Source organism: Hoplias malabaricus, chromosome 17, assembly GCF_029633855.1.
Source record: "Hoplias malabaricus isolate fHopMal1 chromosome 17, fHopMal1.hap1, whole genome shotgun sequence".
Taxonomy (NCBI): Eukaryota; Metazoa; Chordata; class Actinopteri; order Characiformes; family Erythrinidae; genus Hoplias; species Hoplias malabaricus.
In genome coordinates, this window is record NC_089816.1 from 4,337,733 (window position 1) to 4,358,505 (window position 20,773).

The 20,773-nt window shown below is 37.9% G+C and overlaps 2 protein-coding genes across 6 annotated transcripts; both read left to right on the forward strand.

Moving 5' to 3' along the window:
• Positions 1-1,110: 1,110 nt before the first annotated feature.
• On the forward strand, positions 1,111-13,233 carry rab41 (RAB41, member RAS oncogene family). Of its 5 annotated transcripts, XR_010795941.1 has the most exons (9): positions 1,111-1,328; positions 2,348-2,406; positions 2,905-2,958; positions 5,827-5,932; positions 6,420-6,531; positions 7,075-7,168; positions 7,505-7,598; positions 8,144-8,210; positions 11,104-11,173. XR_010795941.1 is itself a non-coding variant. In XM_066649159.1 (8 exons), the coding sequence occupies exons 1-8, from the start codon at positions 1,250-1,252 to the stop codon at positions 11,166-11,168; spliced, it is 636 nt and encodes a 211-aa protein (XP_066505256.1). In that variant the 5' UTR covers positions 1,111-1,249; the 3' UTR covers positions 11,169-13,233. The 5 variants fall into 5 exon arrangements, 4 of the variants coding, with proteins under 4 accessions (XP_066505256.1, XP_066505257.1, XP_066505255.1 ...); XM_066649159.1 differs by lacking the exons at positions 5,827-5,932; positions 7,505-7,598 and adding an exon at positions 4,911-5,016 and having other exon boundaries at positions 11,104-13,233; XM_066649160.1 differs by lacking the exons at positions 5,827-5,932; positions 7,075-7,168 and adding an exon at positions 4,911-5,016 and having other exon boundaries at positions 11,104-13,233.
• A 2,729-nt stretch (positions 13,234-15,962) lies between these two features.
• On the forward strand, positions 15,963-20,680 carry stard14 (START domain containing 14). Its single transcript, XM_066648572.1, has 6 exons — positions 15,963-16,349; positions 16,723-16,870; positions 17,172-17,275; positions 17,499-17,616; positions 17,708-17,760; positions 18,898-20,680. Exons 1-6 carry the CDS (start codon positions 16,167-16,169, stop codon positions 19,102-19,104), a joined length of 813 nt encoding a protein of 270 aa, XP_066504669.1. The 5' UTR covers positions 15,963-16,166; the 3' UTR covers positions 19,105-20,680.
• Positions 20,681-20,773: the final 93 nt, after the last annotated feature.

Genomic DNA, 20,773 nt, shown 5'->3' on the forward strand with positions numbered 1-20,773 from the left:
TACAGACCAGCTAAAATATGAATGCTGCTGTTACATACTGTCAAAGAGACCCCTAAATCTGAAGTGGTAACAAAAACATTTTCCACTGATTTATGTGGAATCCAGTATCCAGTTATTAAAATGTAAACAAAGTTGTCTGCACCAAAACAGCACAAGTACGTTTTCAGTGACTGGGAAGTGGATGTGGAAGAGATCGTTTCTTGTGGCGAGGCTCAAACCATTGCCCACACGTCCCTGGAGCTGCATGGCAGTGACGTCCCTGTCGTGATATCGCACAGCCAGAGTGTTCAGAATGTTAACGTAGCAATTTTTTAAACCCTGTGAAACCACACTTGAGGTCTTATATGTAAGGACTGTACTAAATAAATACACAAAGTGTAGTTGATACGAACCACTAAATAGCACCCCACCTGTGTGAGTGGTGCCAACTTATGGAGAATTTTAAGCTAATGCCGTGTGAGTGAGTGTATGCGGCTATGTATAAAAGTTGATCTCAGCTTTCTAGGAGGGTACATTTAGAGGTATTAAACACTACAAACGCTGGTCCCCATCAATTCAGACTCTCCGAGTTTCTCTATAATTGACCATTTTACATCATATGACATAATTGTGTATATCTTAATGAATTAAATAAGGAGAATTTTGCTATACAGCTAACAGAAGCCACTTATCCTACCATTATTTAGTGAATAATTATGTTTATATTTTTAATATCACATAACCACTGTAACAATAGAAACACTGTTAACCAGCAAAGTGACGTTCATTAAATCATTCCTTCTAAATCATTCCTGTACGAGGAAACCCACTCAGACTGAGCCTCAGGACACTTGAGCTGTGTGATAACGAAATACATTGTAATAAAATCATGACTATAATTATTAGAATTTATATAATACATAATTATATCCAATGTAATTATAATCAATTATTATAAGATGACTTTTTTAGTACATTATTATTATTAGATGTTAAGTCTTAATGAAGAGAAACCATATTATCTTGAAAGGCTGAGATTGTGAGCTATGATTTGGTTACTGAACATTAAGATGAGAGTTATAATTGTATGAGAATGATGAGCCTCTACATGTTGACGTTTCCATTTTCTGTCACTGGGCGGCGCTGAATCGCGGAGGAAAACACTGGAGAAGCTCGGTTCTGTTTGGACAGAACACTGCCCTTCGTCCGCTCAGACACGGAGAGATACTCAGCGGAACCGGGGTCTTTTTAACTTAAAATTTATTTAAAAATGACCAGTACGACCGGCGGCGGAGAGTTCGGCAACCCTCTGCGGAAATTCAAGCTCGTTTTCCTTGGAGAACAGAGCGGTAAGAGGCCTTGAGGCAACGGCAAAGTCAAAATAATTCATCAGAGACAGGGCCCAGGGAAGAGCTTATTATAGACCGTTTATGTTTTAAATATCAGGTGGTTAATGTGTTTAAGTTCTTAACAATAAGTCCAATAATTATCCCAGCTGAAACGCATCCCTTGATTAGATCCGTTTTGTCGCTAAGAATGCATGAATGAAGCTGAATTTGGCTTCACATTCGAATTTTCCTTTCCACCTTAAATGGCGCAGCAGTTACTGCGTCTTTTAAGGTGGATCGGCGAATTGGAATGAGAAGACAATTTCAGTTTCAGCTAGCATCCACCCTTTTTCAAATAAATAATTTCCCTGCTTTCTGTGTACGATTTAGAGCTGAAAATAGAATCATTTAGAGTCTGTGACATCTTGTTTTTATAAAGGAGTTAAAGGTAGCTTTCCATTCATTTATCCTTATGTTTTTAACGAAATGTAACTGCACCTAGCAAGAATTGTAAATGTTTTTGCTGAAGCTAACTAACGTTTTTAAACGTTGCCAATTTTAACAGCTGGTTAAAAATGAAGCCGAGTTTTTTCGTAACATCAATAAGATTATAACACAGGAAAGCTCATTTGTAGTGCAAATTACATAGAGTTTCCTGCTGAGCAGCTAACAGGTTGCTAAACAGCTAGCATTTTCATGTTAAATTTCTCAGCAACGTCAGCTTAAGAGAGACAAGCTAACATTAGCAGGCTAGTTATGTCAGCGATGTGTCATAATACGTGACTCTCCCACACAATATACCGCATCCTCTTTTTAGATTCGTATGGATTTGAAGCTGCAAATCACTATTATATTTATTGTATCGCTATTGTTGTTAATTTTAGTGTGAGAGTCCTTAGCAGAAGTCGCTAACGTGGGTAAAGAATAGACACCACCCTTATTCCGCCTCAGACAAAGTGCTTCGGATAACGGTTATATGTTTTTGTTTTCTAGTTATTTGTGGTTTCTGAAGTACTGATGTAATTGTCCCCTTTTTGCAGTTGGGAAGACATCTCTTATCACCAGGTTCATGTATGACAGCTTTGATAACACCTACCAGGTACACATCTATGTCTTTTATAGTCTTGAAATTATGACATTACCTGGGCATCCATACTTAAAAGCCTTGTATACTTAACTGAACTGCAATAGTCAGTATTTTTGGAAATTGTCCTGACTGAAGAACAGCATAGAACCGCATGGATGCCATGCTGGTATGTGTTAGTTAATGTTAATTTCATGCTGGTTCCGTTTGTCACCCAGCATGGTCACGTTGGCTGACCATCACACCAGCATCAATAATTAAACATATACTGTTTTAAGCTGGTGATCAGCATATAAAGCCTAGTGCATTCAACACAATTTTATGTTATTTAGTGTCAGCTTAGTTAAGTTTCTCATCCTGCTGATGTATTTAACCGTACCCAAAACACATATGCTGTATTTTTCTACAAACAACACGATCTAAATTTAATGTTAGGTCAATATTTTAAAAAGAATATTAAAAATCCTCTAAGCAGCAAGAAAGAATTTAACTAATCTATGTTTCTTTCTACAGGCAACGATTGGCATAGACTTTCTTTCAAAAACCATGTACCTGGAAGATCGTACGGTAAGAAGCTTTCACCATGGGTTGGTTACTAAAATTTAATGGCTATCAGAAATGAAAAATTTTATATTTATTTTGCAATTGAGAGCAGGAGTGGAAAATGGAGAAGAGTTGTACCTATGACAAGTATGTACACTGTGTCTAACCAAATTAAAAATGAAATTCTTTAAACAGCATTATTTTTGAGTGGAGGTAAATTGTAGTTGCAATTAGACATACTAATGTACACTATATGGACACTATAAGGTCTTGGGGCCCTAAGTCAAGCACCTAGCCGTGCTGTTTGCCTTTACAAACATTTGAGAAAGAACAGGTCTAATTTAAAAGAGCTAATCTGAATTCGACTCTGGTACTATAATAGAGTGGCATCATTGCAAGTCAGTTTGTGAAATTTGACAGTGCTCTGCAGACTTAATCACAGTGCATCTCCAAACCTCCCTGGCCTTAAAAAATCAGCACCAGGAACTTCATGGCCAAGCAGCTGCAGTACAAAACTCAGTGTCAGATGGAGTTGTGAAAAGCATGCCACCACTGGGTTGTGGAGCCATGGAAGTGTGTTCTGTGGAGTGACTTCTCTATCTGGATCAAGGGATGACTTAATGTTTTAGCATACCAAGACATTTTGAATAGTTATATTTGTCCAAATTTGTGTGGAACTGTTTGGGAAAGGCTCTTTTCTGTTTCGGGACAGATGTGCCCCAGTGCACAAAACAAGGTCCAGTCATGTATGTTTGGGTGAGTTTGGTGTGAAATGGCCCACACAGAGCTCTGATATCAACCCCATCAACTTCATCAATCACCATTTGTATGAACAAAAATGGAGACTGCGAGCCAGGCAATCTCTTCCAACGTCAGTTTCTGACCTCACAAAAACTCTTCTTTGTTGAATTGGCAAAAATTCCTATAGACACACTTCAAAATCTTATAGAAAGACTTCCAAGACGAGTGGAAGCTGTTATGGCTGGAAAGAGGACAACAAACTTTTGTGGATGCCATTGTATTTACAATGGGGTGTCATTAAAGGTCCTGTAGGTTTCTTAATACTTTTGTCCATATAGTGTGTATGAGACAGGATTTTGTTTTTTTTTTTCCAGTGCGTGATGGTGTGACTGTTAGCACCAAAAAGACTCATTTGCATTTTTAATTGGTAATCATTTTTATATGGTATAAGTTTGGTTGTTATGAGGAAAACACAAGATGAGAGAAATCCTGATCTTTTAAATTGTAAAAAAGGTGTAGTTTAATTAAAGTATTCAGGGTATTTAATAAATTATAAATCTTTTTAAGTATAGTATAGTAAATAAATTAAGCATTTTCCACTTTCTCCGCAGAAGGTACCTCCCTCATGTTATGTTCATATTCTTGTAAATAGCATGCCACATCTTGATTTATTTCATATTCATTAAACTAGAGTGTGTTTTGTTTTGCATCATCTTAAAACAGAGGCATTGCAGTTTTTATTTGCAAAGAACACTATGTCCAAAGGGTTGTGGAAACCTGTTTTTCCAACATATCTTCAAAAATTATTATGAGATGTTCATTAATGATGTTGGATAATTAGTTCTGAATAATAAACTCTACTCTAACTTCCACTAAAGGCACTGAATGGAGCTCCGTTACTCTAGAGAACACATTTCCACTGCTACAGCAAACCCAGTTGGTGTCTTTATGCCCCTGCACTTGAAAATTAATAATGACCTTAGTGTTATTTTGCTGATGTCGTGCATTTATTGAGAGAATACGCAAACTTGAAGTCTACAATGTGCACGCATTAAAATTTAACTAAATCATAAGGGATGTCTACAAACTTTAGGACATAATGTTTCTTTTGTGCATGTTTTTGCCTCATTATAGTCACTCATTTGTGTCATTATTTTTAGTTTTTCATTTCGGTTTGGTTTTGTCTTTGTCTACCCTTACTTTGCCGTGGTTGTTTGCCATGTGGATGGTGATAGATTCGGCTACAGTTGTGGGACACTGCAGGGCAGGAGCGCTTCCGTAGCCTCATCCCGAGCTACATTCGTGACTCTGCAGCTGCTGTGGTGGTCTATGATATAGCAAGTACGTAGCTGGTGCTCCTGCTTCAGCCCATCACTGTGCTTTTAGCACATGCTGGAGACAATGTTGAAGGTGCTGAGGCGAATGGCACTCTCTTAGCTTTTTATGTGTTTGCTGATAGCTGGATGACACAGAGCATTTTTCTCGTGAGGCTGAAGAAATATAAAAAGCTGTAATGAAAATAATCATTAAGGCTGAGTGATATGGATTAAATTTAAGTGAAACTTAATGCATTGGACTGCATATTATTATTGATCTAATGTTTGGAGTGTTGACTATATTATTAAAACTGAAATCATCATATTCAAATTATTGCTCAGCCCTTATATCTAGCACTTGTCATGTGTCCAGATCTGTCAGAGGCAAATCAAAGCGTGTAGCAGAAAATAAGCATCTAGCTTTAAGGATAGCTTAAAGCTAGCTGAGATTTAGGATTGTGCTGGACACAGATGGTTTTGCCCCTCATGTAGAAGTGTCTAGCGTGTCTTCAGTTCAGAGAGTGCCATCCTTAAAGCATCTTACAAGGAGCAGGAATGAGGGAATGCATCACACATCTTAACCTCTTGTCTGCATGGAATGATCCCTAACATCTTGAAATATGGATGATTAAGTGCTGTGTGTCTTTATTAGTTGGGCTGTGTAGTGCGCAACAATGTGCATTCTTTGATATTCTGTTTTTTTTTTTGGTTTGTTTTTTAACTGTGCCCTTTGAATTTCTAATCTGCTCTTTCATGTCTTTGCTCTTTTCTATCTTCTCCCTCTACTTTTCTGTTATTCTCTTTTTATTCTGCATGCCGTGGACTGGCTCCTCAGGTTCGGCTGCAGCTGTGGGACACTGCAGGGCAAGAGCGTTTCCGTAGCCTCATCCCCAGCTACATCCGCGACTCCACAATTGCTGTGGTGGTCTATGATATTACCAGTGAGTCAGAGACATTTGTTGTGTCCGATAAGTTTTGTGGCCACAGGGGACAAATAGTATTGTCCAGTAGCTTCTGTTCATAGTCTGGTCACATTGGCACTGCTCTGAAGACTGGGAGGGGTTTTAAATACAAAATTTTGTCTTCTGTAAACAGAAGCTTTGTATATTTGTAATGAGACAAATACTTTTTAAATAAAACAGGATATCATAAATTGACCTAGGGATATTGCCCTAAAGCATAAAGAATTCAGGCTTGAATGGAACTAAAAACAAACTGCTCTTTGCTGCTTACTCCACTGTTATACTAACTTTCTCCATATTCAGTTTATTCTGATTGCTTGCTTTTGATATGCAGTGAATGTGATTTTCTTCTGAAGAATAAACAAGCCTGAAATTCTAACTAGATGGAGTAGCTCTATATCAGTCTAAATGGATCCATGTCTGTAATAGACCCATGAAGATCTGTGTTTTTCTTTCTCTTCTTCAGATCTTAACTCCTTCCAGCAAACTTCAAAATGGATAGATGATGTTAGAACAGAGAGGGGAAGTGATGTCATTATCATGCTGGTTGGCAACAAAACAGACTTGGCTGATAAAAGGTAATGTAATGATGAAAATGAGACTGGGACAAACCTTTACTGTAGGGCAGGTATAAAAAGGTTGTATGACACCTACATGAATTAAAAGCATTTGTTACAACAAATTTATAACACCTTCTGTTATAACACTTTCTGGATTGAAAGGAAGTAATGCCACTGCCTATTGGAATAAGCTTTTATAAATATTAATGATGGTATACATCCCTGGTCATGACATTTGTAGGCGTCATAATACCTTTCAGTAATGTATTTGCATATTCTCCCAGTGTCTTCAAGCCATGTATTATATGTATTCAGCTACTCATTTCATTTTAATTGCTCCTTAAATCCCTATGTTTGTGGTGCAGTCTTCTCATCACCTGAGTTGGAATTATGTTAATTTTTTTGTTGTTTTCTTTTTAAAGTCGTACTCCTCTAATTTCCATGGTGTGCTCTATTTTTAGTTGATTTATTTTGATTTCCCTTCTATCATTGTTTTTGTCTTTTCATCGCAATTATGATTTGAACCATTCCACACCACTCCTTTCCATTGGACTGTGGCAGGCAAGTTTCAGTTGAGGCTGCAGAGAAAAAAGCTCGGGAACTCAATGTGATGTACATAGAGACCAGTGCCAAGGCTGGTTATAACGTCAAGCAGGTGGGTCTTGAATTGTGGTTGTTTTAGATACAGAAAGGGAAGAATGTACCAATAACTTTTCCTCTAAAATTGTATATTGTTTTGATTTGGCCACAAGTCTCAGTTGTTTCTGTGAATCCCTTGGTCTTGAGATCTTCAGTAATTTTTTTTGCAGGGCTGCTGTTTCTTATTCTTGCCTTTTGAAAGCACGTTGGTAGAATACTAATCTTTCTCCTTCCTCCTTACTAACTTGAAGTTGAGTGTCTTCTGTTTTCTTCTTCTCTCCTCTTTCTGCTCTTGTTTCTATGTTTTCCTTTTATGTCTGTGTATCCCACCCTCCTGCTCGGACCTGAGCAGACAGATCACCACGGAGGAGGGCGAGCAGAGGGCTAAGGAACTGAATGTCATGTTCATTGAAACCAGTGCAAAGACTGGCTACAATGTCAAACAGGTATAGACTCAGTGAGCAAAGAAGAATCCCCGCCCTATCTGCCCCTATCAGCTCATTGTCTCTGCCTCTATCTCTCTTTCTCTCACTTTTACTCATGCTTCCTTATGTGGTGTTACCTCTCTCTACTTTACCCACACATGAATATCATTAGACTGCCCCCCCTCACATGCAGAAGGTCCTCTGCATTTGCCCTTTTGTCCACAGTCTTTTTTTTAAACTTTGCATTTGTTTTGAGTTCCTCCCTTCCAGTGCTTCTTGTGATCAGGGCATAGGGAATCATCTGCATGTTTGTGCAATACAAAGATTGATTTGTATGTGGAGACATGTTTCTCTCAGTCATCAGAAGATTTAGATCCTTCAGTTGCTTTATCCTTTTTTTTATTACCCCCTGCCCCTTTTTTTTAATAAAAATAATTTGTGAATCATTGTATGTAAACACCATCTGTCACAAAGAATAAGTGCTATAACATTGATGTATTTATCAGTATTCATAGTATATTGAGGCTGTATACAAAATGTTTTAATTTATGTCAATCGTTTTTCAGCTGTTCCGACGGGTTGCAGCAGCCTTACCTGGGATGGACAGCACACCAGAGAAAAGCAAAGAGGACAGTATCCTTTTAAAATGCAAAATTAAAAATTTTAACGATGGCACATACAATATTCTTTGTACTATCTTTGCTCACATCTAGTTCACTGCATATGTTCACTGCTGCCTGACTATTGGTATCAGTCATGTAATCCTTGTAAATCTGATAAGGGTACATGACAAACAAGTTTTTCTTGGCAGATCATGGTTTGATTATCCTTTGTGATACAAGAGCCATTGTTCTGTGTCCTCTTCTCCATACTTCTGGTTAACTTAATGCTTGCTTTACATGTAAAGTGGCAATTTTAGTGGGTTTTCACACCTACCTTGTTTGTTTGGAACCAACATTGCAGGTGTGAAAGGACCAACATTTGGTCCAACCAAATTAGGTGGTTTCTGTCCAGATCAAACTGAATCAAGGTTCGATTCATGTGCAGAGTGAAAACACTTTTGATTTGTTCAGACTTTCTGACCTGTTTACAGGAAGCTGAGTCAGGCTATCTCACCCAATATACATTATAATGTATATATATTATATGTATACATAAAATAATGTATAATATAATATAAAATCTTAAGCCCTACTTGGATGGGATTGATTTTATTTGGAAATCTGGGTGTTGTTTTGCTACAGGACATCTGTAATGTTTATGATTGATTCATACTGGATATGAAATTTCATTATAAATGAGAGATATGGGTATGACCACATCGTTTACTCGCAACTTTCATTCCAAAAAACAGTAGAAACCATGTAAAAACATTTTATTTAGCTGTGCATTCACTACCACAACCATAACAAAGAGTTTGGCATCATTTGATAGAAAGCTGTTTTCTGTGTGTTTTAATATTCAGAGTTTAATCTGAAACAGAGAATAACATATTACATAGAGTATAAAAATACTGCATTATTATTGGGGCATTTGGCACTCAGTAGCCTAGAAAGTAAAGTGCAGTTGTGTGTGGTTTGGGACATAGCATTAAACGACTGTTTAATGCAAAGGGTGGGTTGTTAACAGCACAGGGAGGGGTTTAAAAGTCCAAATACTCGTTAAATACATAAAAAATATCTTTCCTCTACTTCGCGGAAATTCGTTTTTCGCAGGTGGTCTTGGAATGCATCCCCCACGAAAAACGAGGGATCACTGTATACAGGTGCTGGTCATAAAATTAGAATATCATGAAAAAGTTGATTTATTTCAATAATTTCATTCAGAAAGTGACACTTGTATGTTGTACTCATTCATTACACACAGAGTGATATTGATTACAGATGAACACTGATTACAAGTGTTTATTTTTTTTAATTTGATGATTATAACTGAAAACTAATGAGAACTCCAAATTCAGTATCTCAGAAAATATTCTAATATTACTTAAGATCAATACAAAAATAGGATTTTTAGAAACGCTGGCCAACTGAAAAGTATGAACATAAAGTATGAGCATGTACAGCACTCAATACTAAGTTTGGGCTCTTTTTGCCTGAATTACTGCAGCAATGCGGCGTGGCATGGAGTCAATCAGTCTGTGGCACTGCTCAGGTGTTATATGAGAGCCCAGGTTGTTCTGATAGTGGCCTTCAGCGCTTCTGCATTGTTGGGTCTGACATATTGCATTTTCCTCTTCACCATACCCTATTGATTTTCTATGGGGTTAAGGTCAGGTGAGTTTGCTGGCCAATTAAGAACAGGGAGACCATGGTCCTTAAACCAGGTACTGGGAGCTTAGGCACTGTGTGCAGGTGCCAAGTCCTGTTGGAAAATGAAATCTGCATCTCCATAAAGTTGGTCAGCAGCAGGAAAGCATGAAGTGCTCTAAAACTTCCTGGTAGACGGCTACGTTGACCTTGGACCTCAGAAAATACAGTGGACCAACACCAGCAGATGACATGGCACCCCAAACCATCACTGACTGTGGAAACTTTACACTGGACCTCAAGCAACGTGGATTCTGTGCCTCTCCTCTCTTCCTCCAGACTCTGGGACCTTGATTTCCAAAGGAAATGCAAAAATTACTTTTATCAGAGAGCATAACTTTGGACCACTCCGCAGCAGTCCAGTCCTTTTTGTCTTTAGCCCAGGGGCGAGATGCTTATGATGCTGCCTCTTGTTCAAGAGTGACCTGACACAAAGAATGCGACGCTGAAACCCATGTCTTGCATACGTCTGTGCGGTGGTGGTTCTTGAAGCACTGACTCCAGCTGCAGTCCAGTCTTTGTGAATCTCCTGCACATTTTTGAATGGGTTTTGTTTCACAGTCCTCTCCAGGGTGCTGTTATCCCTTTTGCTTGTACACTTTTTTTTCTACCATATCTTTTCCTTCCCTTTGCTTGTCTATTAATGCTCTGTGAACAGCCAGCCTCTTTAGGAATGACCATTTGTGCCTTGCCCCACTTGTGTAATGCGTCAATGGTCGTCTGTCAAGTCCACAGTCTTCCCCATGATTGTGGAGCCTACAGAACTAGACTGAGAGACCATTTAAAGGCCTTTGCAGGTGTTTTGAGTTAATTCACTGATTAGAGTGTGGCACCAGGTGTCTTCAATATTGAACCTTTTCACAATATTCTAATTTTCTGAGACACTGAATTTGGGGTTTTCATTTGTTGTCAGTTATAATCATCAAATTAAAAAAAATAAACACTTGAAATGTATCAGTCTGTGGGTAATGAATGTGTATAATACACAAGTTTCACTTTTTGAATGTAATTGCTGAAATAATTCAACTTTTTCATGGTTTTCCAATTTTATGACCTGCACCTGTACACAGTCAAACCAACAAACCTTGGTTCAGACTTTGGTCCTTGCTATCAGGTGTGAAACTTTCCTTGATGTTTAGATGAAAAATACTTTAAATTCCTAACTCATTGTGAATTTTTGATCTGTGTGACGTCCATCCTTAACCTAATTCTCTCAGTGATCGATATCAAACTGGAGAAACCTCCAGAACTGCCTGTGACTGAGAGCAGCTGTTCCTGCTAGTAACCACCCCCAGACCCCCACCAGCCCTACGCCTCCTCCCCACCAACAGCTTGTCTCTCAGTGGCCACTTGCTCCACTCTGTGGCCCTGTGCCATTAGTTGGAGAATCTTTTATTTACCCCTTGACTCAGTGACTTTTCGGAGTAACCGTGTGGATGTGCTATTACTCTGTATTAAAAACGGATCATCAAAAAAATATATATGTTAAAGGGAAAAAATTAAAGAATTCACAGCGTAGGTTAAATGCTCATTGGATTTTCATCTATTCTGACTGCATGGCATTATATAGGATTGCAGAGTGACATGGCTCAATCGCTCTTAAGTTTGTGCACTTTTTGAGCATCAGTGCTGTCACACATTGTACAATTGTTTTCTGTTTTCTTTTTTTTTTTTTTCTTCTTTTTTTTGGACATTCTTCAGCCTGCTTATGTTGGACCAAGGTCACTTATTTTTTAATGTCTTGCTATTTAATTTGATCTAAGAGAATGGCAGGGGAACCAAGGCTGCGTTGTGCATTAAGGAGCTGTAGTTACTGAATAGATTTTTATTTACATTTACACGTTGACAAATGATTCATTTTCTTCTGGTCTGTTTCATATGAAATCAGAAAAGCCAGACATTGAGTTAAAGATGCAATCTAGCTCTGGGCCAGTATGAGGTTAAACGTCATCTCTGCAGGTGGAACAGCTTACACAGTTATATAATCGGATGTTGTCAAATTAGGCGTTAGGGACCAGTACAGTTTGAGTCATTTGTTTGAGGATTCAGGTTTATGGCCAAAGAAGACTTTGTAGGTTATTATTTTTAGACTAACATTAGCGTTCTGGTCAGGCTCACTTTTCTACACAAGTCTTTTGCGGCATTGCATGAAATGTGAATGTATTTAGCTGGGGGGGTGAAAAGTTGTGCATAATCATTTTCTGTAATTCAGTTATTCTAGATTCTGATCTCATTTAAACATACAGCCTTTATTACATAACTTACCCATAAATTGTAATTACCGGACTTGACCTTAACAGTAAAACACCACATGTACTAACAGAGCAAATACCTAGATTAATACATGGCATCTTACTTTAAGGCGAGGGAGCAGCGTTGGTAATCCCCACTCGGACGTACTGAATCTCAGCAGCTGCATCTGGTATCTGTGTGCTTGCTGTCCCATTGTATTGGCTTGTGTTTGGTACAACATTGTAGCAAAAGCATGCTAACTAAGGATGGTTTTAACACAAAATGCCTTGCTTGTTTTTTGTCAGTCACTTTGCACCAGATGAAGCCACAATGTGGTTTACAGGGGCCAGCAAATTCCTGAACAGTTTTTTGGAGCATTTTTTAAAAAAATATTATTAGAGGCAGTTGCGTAGTGTAGAGAAATTGTCTTGAGGAGTTTAACCTGTGTTGCTATTGCTCGTTTTAAGACCATTGGTTTTAAGTGTTAATTTATTTATCTCGCTAGGAGCATAATATATGTTGTATGCTTAGCCTGAACGACACATTAACACTTGGGAAAACAAGCAGTTGACTCTGGTTTGCCTTTCTGCTTGGCTACTGTATCACAGAGACCTGGTCGTGCAATTTTCTCATCACTATGGTCACACTACTTACGACCTCTCCCTTTCAACAGTATGCTCTTTGTGTAGTTGTGAGAATTATAGCCTGAGTGGGTCTGTAGTTGCTGAAAGGTGTCACTGCTAACATGCACGCACGCACGCACACACACACACACACACACACACACTTTTAACTGTACACTTTCTGACGCCATCAGTACACACGCACTTGCCTATCAGCTAGCTTGTTTTACAATGATAGCCTTTGGACGTTATTTGGAAATGTAAGTATTTAAATACAAGAATCAAATCTCCTGAAATCAGCTCTGCCACTTGTTGTCACCAACTGAAAACTCAGCTGTGTGCTATACTGAAGTGTGTTTGTCTATTTGAAATATGCTGTCTACTAGTGTTTAGCAAAGTTTGTGTGGAAAAAAAAAAAAAAGTACTATTATCTGCTGTAAAAAAGGAAGGTTAAAGAAACACTGAAGTGTATCACATGAAATAAAAAAATCACCAAACAAATTAGTGTTTGTTTTGATTTAACGTTTTGTTTATTTAATAAAATCATTAAATATAGATAAATGTTATCTACACTATCTACAATTGTGGGGAACCTCAGTTACATTAAGAAACTCGACGGCTATAAAGGTGGAACAGTATGTTTGAGGGGCAAAACAACTAGTTTGTATGTGGCTAAAGTTTAACTTTCTGTATGTTTTTATTCACTGATTGAATTACCGCAGAAACTAATTTGTAACTTGTTTAGTTTTGTAGCATTTTGGTTTACATTCATGCAGTTGGCATTCTCACAAATGGAGTTCCAGCCTAAATAATGACATTCCGTTGGATACTTTCAGTTAAGCCACAGACAGTAGTCTCTATACATACTGGGGCTTAAGAGGGAACAGTTTGAAGTGTGTGGACAATTTTGTTAGGAATACATCTATTCATTCATTCATTCATTATCTGTAACCCTTATCCAGTTCAGGGTCGCGGTGGGTCCAGTACCTACCTGGAATCATTGGGTGCAAGGCGGGAATACACCCTGGAGGGGGCGCCAGTCCTTCACAGGGCAACACAGACACACTCCAGGGTGTATTCACTTCTTGCGCCCAATGATTCCAGGTAGGCTCTGGACCCACCGTGACCCTGAACTGGATAAGGGTTACAGATAATGAATGAATGAATATCTGGAATTCAGGCTGGCTATTCTATGAAGGCAGGCAGATGTAAGTTTTGTATCAGGTGCAGAAGGCATTGTCTTGCTTAAATAACATGGACCCTTCCTGGGAAAAGCCTTTACCACGATGGCTGCGTATGTCTAAAATACACTTAAAACACGGCTCTATATCAGAGGGATGGTCCCTTTTATCTTTGGTAAAGAGAACTCATCTGACCCCAGGACATGTTTCCAATATCATTCAGAACATCAGAGATGAGGTTCAGAGCGTTCTGCCGTGTTTTTCCACAGAGATAATATGTAATTTAGGCTGCATTTCTTGGTGTGTAAAGTGATTTTGTTTTTCTCTTCTTTTGTTTTCTCCAAATCTCTCCTGAGCCCATGTGATAATATCACAGTATAGTTTCCTCATGTACTGCCATCTGAGGGTTTGAGAGTTGTACAAATTAATCACTGGAGTCTAGCCTTGTCCTACACAAATAATTTCACATCATGACACATTTACTAACGACCAACTCAGTTGTTTATTGGGGAATATTTCAATGTAAAGTAGCCTGAATATTCCATTAACTTTTCACTCTTATTTTGTCCCTGTCTCAAGTTTTTGAAGTGTGTTGCAGGCGTATCATTCTAAATGTGTTAATATTTACGTAATACAGTGAAGTTGGTCAATGAAGACGTTTGCAATGAAATAAATTGTGTAATTTTGTCAGTTAAAAGAATGACCAAACTACAGAAAATCTAGTTTTTATTGCATTTTTTTTTAAATGTCTAATATGAAGTGGGATTATATTATCGCTATTATTTTTATTTTGTTATTTTTGTTTAAACTCATTAAACCAAAATGTTTCTGATTACTTACCTCTGATAGGCTAGTTTCACAGTTACACACTCACTGTTGACACCCTGCCTGTACACACCCAGGGATTAGGAATCACTGAGAATATGTAAAAGAAAACATTTGAAACTAAACAGTGTCAGTGTTATTGTTGTTCTCAGCTGATAGTGGGTTAAACCTTTCCCACAGTTCTCTGAACAGGTGGGATGTGTGATACTGGGCGATACCTGGTGACACATTCTTTTAGAGGAGATATAGATTATATCATGGCTATTATCACAATACCCAGGGCTGATATGTCCTTCCATGCACATTCTTTGGAAACCCAACATTTGCATATGCTGGCATTTTTTTAAATTAAATATGCACATAAATACATATATACTCCATAATAACCGTCATTATGGAGCATTAAATTCATCTCAAGTCATTATGAAATTTAAAGCGAAGCTGAAGTTAAACTGAAGAGGTCATGGCAAAATCATTTTGTTGGTCCAAAGTAAATTTTGATTGGGGTTGGTTCATTCAAGATTGATTTAAATGAATTAAACCCAGTTTAAAATAATTAAGAATTTATGTTGGGTTGTTGTTTTTTTATTTATTTATTAATTTAATTTAGTTAATTGTATTACAATATTTATTTAAGTTAATGCTTATGAGTTGACTTTATATTTGAGTTATTTTATAGTGTGTTTATTTAAGATAAGATTTAGTAGATTTAAGTGTTTATTTGAGTTAAGATCATAGATTTAATAAAGTATTTAAGATTTATTTAGAGTATTTACTTGAGTTGAGATGAGATGAGCTGTGTGTTTGTGAGTGAATGTGTGAGTGTGTGTTGCCCTGCGAAGGATTTGCGACCCCTGCAGGGTGTGTTCCTGCCTTGCGCTCAGTGATTTTGCACGTTTCCTATCCACGCCGACCCTGAAATGGATAAGTGGTTACAAATAATGAAAATAAATCAATAAGATGAGCGGAGATGGATGAAAAATAGTTCCCTAAACATTTGCTTACTACAATAAAAAAGTTTGTACTTCTGAAACACGTTCAGTTCATTATCCATTCTAAAAACGATAGAAAGAACCAAGTATTGATATGTTAGTGGGAGGAATGGTTGGTATCGATGAAGGGGCGTGGCCTCTTGGCGAGGGGGTGTGAACTCGCGGTGGGGGCGTGGTCTCCTAACCCCTCACACCTGAAGGGCTCCAGGAAGTGCTGATAAAGTGGCCGCGTTAGAGGAGGACAGGAATCCAGTCCGACTTGAAAAGCTACGCCGGGATTAAGAGCAAGACTAAAACCACAGGAGAAGAGAGAATGAGGTTTAGAACTGACTAGGAATAAACACCGACACTCTGTTTAGCTTCCTCCAGGAGTTAAAACAAGCTCCAAGTTGCTGTCTGCTGTGGGATTATATTTCAGAATTCAGCCATGTCTCTGGGGTCAGGGATCGTTCCGGACGAGTCCGTTTTTTCCGAATTCAGGAGACAGTGCCTGTCCACAGAGAACTGGCAGAATAAATACAACAAGAACGGAATGGAGGTGTGGGTCGAGGTGCCCCCCAACAACTTACAGGCAAACAAGAATCAGGGCTCCAAAGTTCACAAGATCAAGGCAAGGGCTGTTTTTACTTGTGCTTTTTATTTTATTCTTTACTCAGAATGTGTTTTATAATATCAAAAGCATATGTCATATGTATATCATTATTATAATAAGAGTATCACTTTTAAACTGTTGTCACAGTAATTTTTCTAACTCAAACCCACAGCAACACAATTTGGAAAGTTATCTGTGGGCTGTTACACGTGAATTTTCTAGTGCTAAAAAGGCATAGACCTTGAACGTGTTCATCTTGGAGGATATTTAGACTAGTGTCTAATTTATATTCTTGATTTTAAAGTCTCTTTATGGACAGTGACATTAAATTTACATTGGCAAATTTGGGTTTTACTTAGTTCTCTGCATGTCTTTTTTTTCTCCCCCACAGTGTAAAATTGCCATAACTGATGTATCAGCAGCTACGATGTATGATGTCCTTCATGACAATCAGTATCGTAAAACCTGGGACCCTGCGATGCTGGAGAGTTTTGAAATTGCTCGAGTCGCCCCCAACGCAGACGTGGGCTACTATTCCTGTGAGTTTTCGCTTCTTTCTCGTTCATTTTGTCTTCATCACAAATGCGTTTTAGGCTCTAAATATTTAATTATTGAGAAAGACAATTGCGCTTCTCTAAATGGTACATAATGTGATTATTATTTCATAGACACTATACCCGTCAAAATTTGTAAATATGTTTTTAAAAGGTCCCAAGGTTATGTATTTTTACTATGTTCCATATATATGACGTCTGTCTGTGGCTGTGGTGTTGTTCTTTAACCCATGTGACCTCTGGAAGACACAGGAAACTGAAACATGTTTATATTCTTGATGGACAGGGCTGTGTCCGAGACCACTGAAGAACAGGGATGTGATCACTTTGCGTGCTTGGCAGGCATCTGAAGACGAATATGTCATTGTAAACTACTCTGTCAAACATCCGGTATGCCCCTCTTTTTCATTTGTTTGTATTGCAGTGGGTGAGTGTAGTGGATAACCCGACTGGATGCAACAGATTAGGGGTTGACTTCCAGCTTTGGCGCAAACACACCACTCTATTCTCACTGGGAAACACTGCTGCGACTGCTGCGTCCTATTAGCGTTTATTTTGAAATTAACATTCTGTAATCTAAGGTGATAATGTTTTATTTTTTTTTAAACTACAGAAATACCCTCCACGCAAAGACCTGGTCAGAGCAGTATCCTTAATGACAGGATATTTGGTGAAACCAACAGGACCCAACAGCTGCTCTTTTACTTACCTTTCACAAGCTGATCCTAAGGGTAAGAAGAAAGATTGGATTTTTTGAAATAGCTAGTTTGGCAACATTGACTATTTTTAAGTAATGGATTTATGTATATTCCCTTCAATTAGGTTCCCTTCCCAAATGGGCAGTCAACAAAGCGTCTCAGGTCCTGGCTCCTAAAGTAAGTGAACTCTTTTAGTTTTAATGTGTGTTTTATTCATGACTGACATCCTGTAACAGATTGTTCAGTGGAAGATCAAAAATCAGTGCATTACGATTGTGTGCTTGGAGTGCAAACTGGTCTTTCCAGTTGACCCAATACGTTTCAATTTACAAAAATCTACATTGACATTTCAAAACCTTTCAAACGGATTTATAAACGTTTAAGCACATTTATTACTTAATATTTAAACATTTCTCACTAATATATATTAGCTGTCCAAAAAAGTGCAAAAATTGAGGAAGGTAAAAACTGCTTTATTTCTAATGTAACTTAATGTAAAGTGACTTATCTCAAGCCCTGTGTTAACCTGGAAAAGAACAACATCTTTGAGACAGTGACAGTGTTCTTCTATTTTGTTGCGCTTTGGCTGATTTGTGATAATGTCAGGAGGGTTGAAGAGACCTAGGTTTCCTACTTCTGAAGACTCTCGTATCCATAGGGACCCAGCGTTCTTGTCTCTCTGTGTTTTCTAGAACTAAGATTCATGCGGGACCTGCTTATCTGGTTTCAGAAAACAACTGCATTACAAGTGTCATTTAAAACTATTTAGGGCAAGGTGTGTATTGTGACACATGAAGGTCTTTGAAGCCTTAACCTTGGTTGTGTTTAGTTCTTTGTTTTGCGCTTCTGAAAGTCAAGGTCATAAATGACTATTAGATTTATCGTAACTTGAAATAAAAGAACATTTGTCTAAGGGTCCTTGAAGAGGAGAATAGCAACCTGTGTTTATTAAGATTTAATAGGTTTTGTCTACATTTTTTTTTTCTTGGAGGTATTACAGTGATTATCATCTCTGAACCAGTAGATAAACTGAAGTAACCCTTGTTTTTTTGTGACTGTGATTATACAACAGTGTTCAGGCATTAATAACAACACTCCTTTACAACAAAAGAAGCACGAGAACGCAATGTCCAGATAAACGTCTAACTCGGAAGAAAAATGTAGCTCAGATCCAGATTAGTTACTCTATGCCTGAAGAGCAGGATTCCAATGTTGTAGGTCTTTAGTCAGCAGAGGAACAGAGTTCATCGTCACCGTCATATCCGTCGAAACTAGTCTCCACCTCAGCCTCACCCTTTCTCTGTCACTCTGCAGGTTATGAAAAGCGTGTACAAGGCAGGCCAGAACTACCACACGTGGAAAGCCTTGAACAATCCAGAACACAAGCCTTGGCTCTACCCCATTCAGAGTGAAATCCCCATGATGGACCCAGCAGAACTGCGCATACAGCGCGGGGACTCGCTGGAGAATGTGGACGAGAGTTCATCCTGGGACTTGCAGGAAAATGAGGACAGTAGCTGAAGTAGCAAAGATCAATGAAGAAATTGACATTTTCTTCTGAGATTCCTATCCTGACTCGAGACTTAGTTTCTCAACAGCATCTTAGTCTTAAAGGAGCAGTCTTTTTTACCACAAAAATCCATTATAAACATTATATTTTTGCAGTTGTCTTTAAAAGGCACAACTTGCATGAACTGGAGAAACATTGCCTGTTAATCTTTTGAAATGATCAGTTTATGCTTCACATAGCAAATCCCCTTCAGAATGGTGGCCTTCGTTTTAACATGTATTAGATCAATAGAGAAATTGATCACTCATTAAAATAGTTTATTATTTTAAATAAAATATTTCGATCCAAGATGCTTTTGAGAAACCCAGTTTATCCTTTGCATACGCAGTGCTATAATTAGTACTTGATAGTTTTTTTTGCTGGAATAGAAGTGTTTATAGCCATTGTTCCTTACACCTGTGGCATGTGACATGAAGTGACTTTGGTGTTTACCACAATTTTATACAGACTGTATGATCTCAAGCTCTCATATGCGCACATCATCTATAACTCTACTAACTTATTTATTTACTTTTTTTTCTTGCTGCCTTTGAGAGTGGAAGTAATTGAAGTTGACGGTTGACCAAACCCGAGGTGTATAAATCTGTAGATCTAAAAAAAAAAAAGCAATAATCAGTATCAGTTTTAACGGTTTAATTTAAATGCTTGAGAATGAAGATAAATTATGGTCATGTTGTTGTATTAAACGTAAATAAGCATCTATCTGAATGAGTTACTTGTTAATAACATCTATTTCCATGGGGCTATGAGAAATAGACTGGTGTTTTTAAAAGTTAAAATGTTACTTTAGCTCATTAAGGGAGCACTATCAACTTTATGCTTTCTACGTTTGTTTACACACCTTCTCAGAGGTTATATTTATATTGGTGTGTGTGAATGGTTGATTTCATTTTAGTTGGCAATTCAGGCCAGTTGCTTAATTGTATGCCTGTCAGAATAGGACTGTCAGTTTGTATTACCTCGGTTTATTTATTGCTTTATGATTTGCTGAAATAGCATGAGATGCCAGGGCTAAAGTACAAATCCTGAATGACTATTCACGTTCCTAAAACTCCTCTGCTGTACTGTACAGGCCAGTCGTTTTCGATTAGTCCAGGGGACCACGTTTTTAAATCAGCTTATGAAAGCTTTTGTAATTTGCTGAGGGGTTGGTTTAAAGTGCCTTACACTGGAGGAGTAATGTGGATAACGTGTAGAGTATGGGTTTTCTTGGTACATCACAAACAAACAACCCTGATAACTAAATTCAAAGTTCATACTTGTCCAGTAGAAGAGAGAGGTGTTCCTAATGGGCAATCCTCATTTTGTCCAGTCGCTGAGAAATTCTGCTTTCCAAAAGACTCCTTAGAAGTAAAGCTGTGAACTCTCTGGTTTAGTTTTAATTTTCCTGCAGAGAACAGCTACAGTGCAATAAGCAATTATCACACAAACACTGTGATATCCCTTCAGATCACCTTTCCTACCTTCTCTGCATAAAATATGCATCTTGTTTGGCATTTATATAGAAGACTCTGGAAAGGGATGGATGTGTTTTATATATTAATAGAAAATCTGAATAAATGTTTCATGTTTTTTAGTTAACATTGTTTTTGTTTCCTCATTCATAGCGTGAACTGTAGT

Bases quoted from the DNA above. Each gene is read 5' to 3' on its own strand.
- rab41 (XM_066649159.1), top strand. From the start codon at position 1,250: ATGACCAGTACGACCGGCGGCGGAGAGTTCGGCAACCCTCTGCGGAAA. The intron at 1,329-2,347 runs GTAAGAGGCCTT...CCCTTTTTGCAG, and splicing joins TTTCCTTGGAGAACAGAGCG to TTGGGAAGACATCTCTTATC. The intron at 8,211-11,103 runs GTATCCTTTTAA...TAATTCTCTCAG, and splicing joins AGAGAAAAGCAAAGAGGACA to TGATCGATATCAAACTGGAG.
- stard14 (XM_066648572.1), top strand. From the start codon at position 16,167: ATGTCTCTGGGGTCAGGGATCGTTCCGGACGAGTCCGTTTTTTCCGAA. The intron at 17,617-17,707 runs GTAAGAAGAAAG...CCCTTCAATTAG, and splicing joins TTCACAAGCTGATCCTAAGG to GTTCCCTTCCCAAATGGGCA. The intron at 17,761-18,897 runs GTAAGTGAACTC...GTCACTCTGCAG, and splicing joins CTCAGGTCCTGGCTCCTAAA to GTTATGAAAAGCGTGTACAA.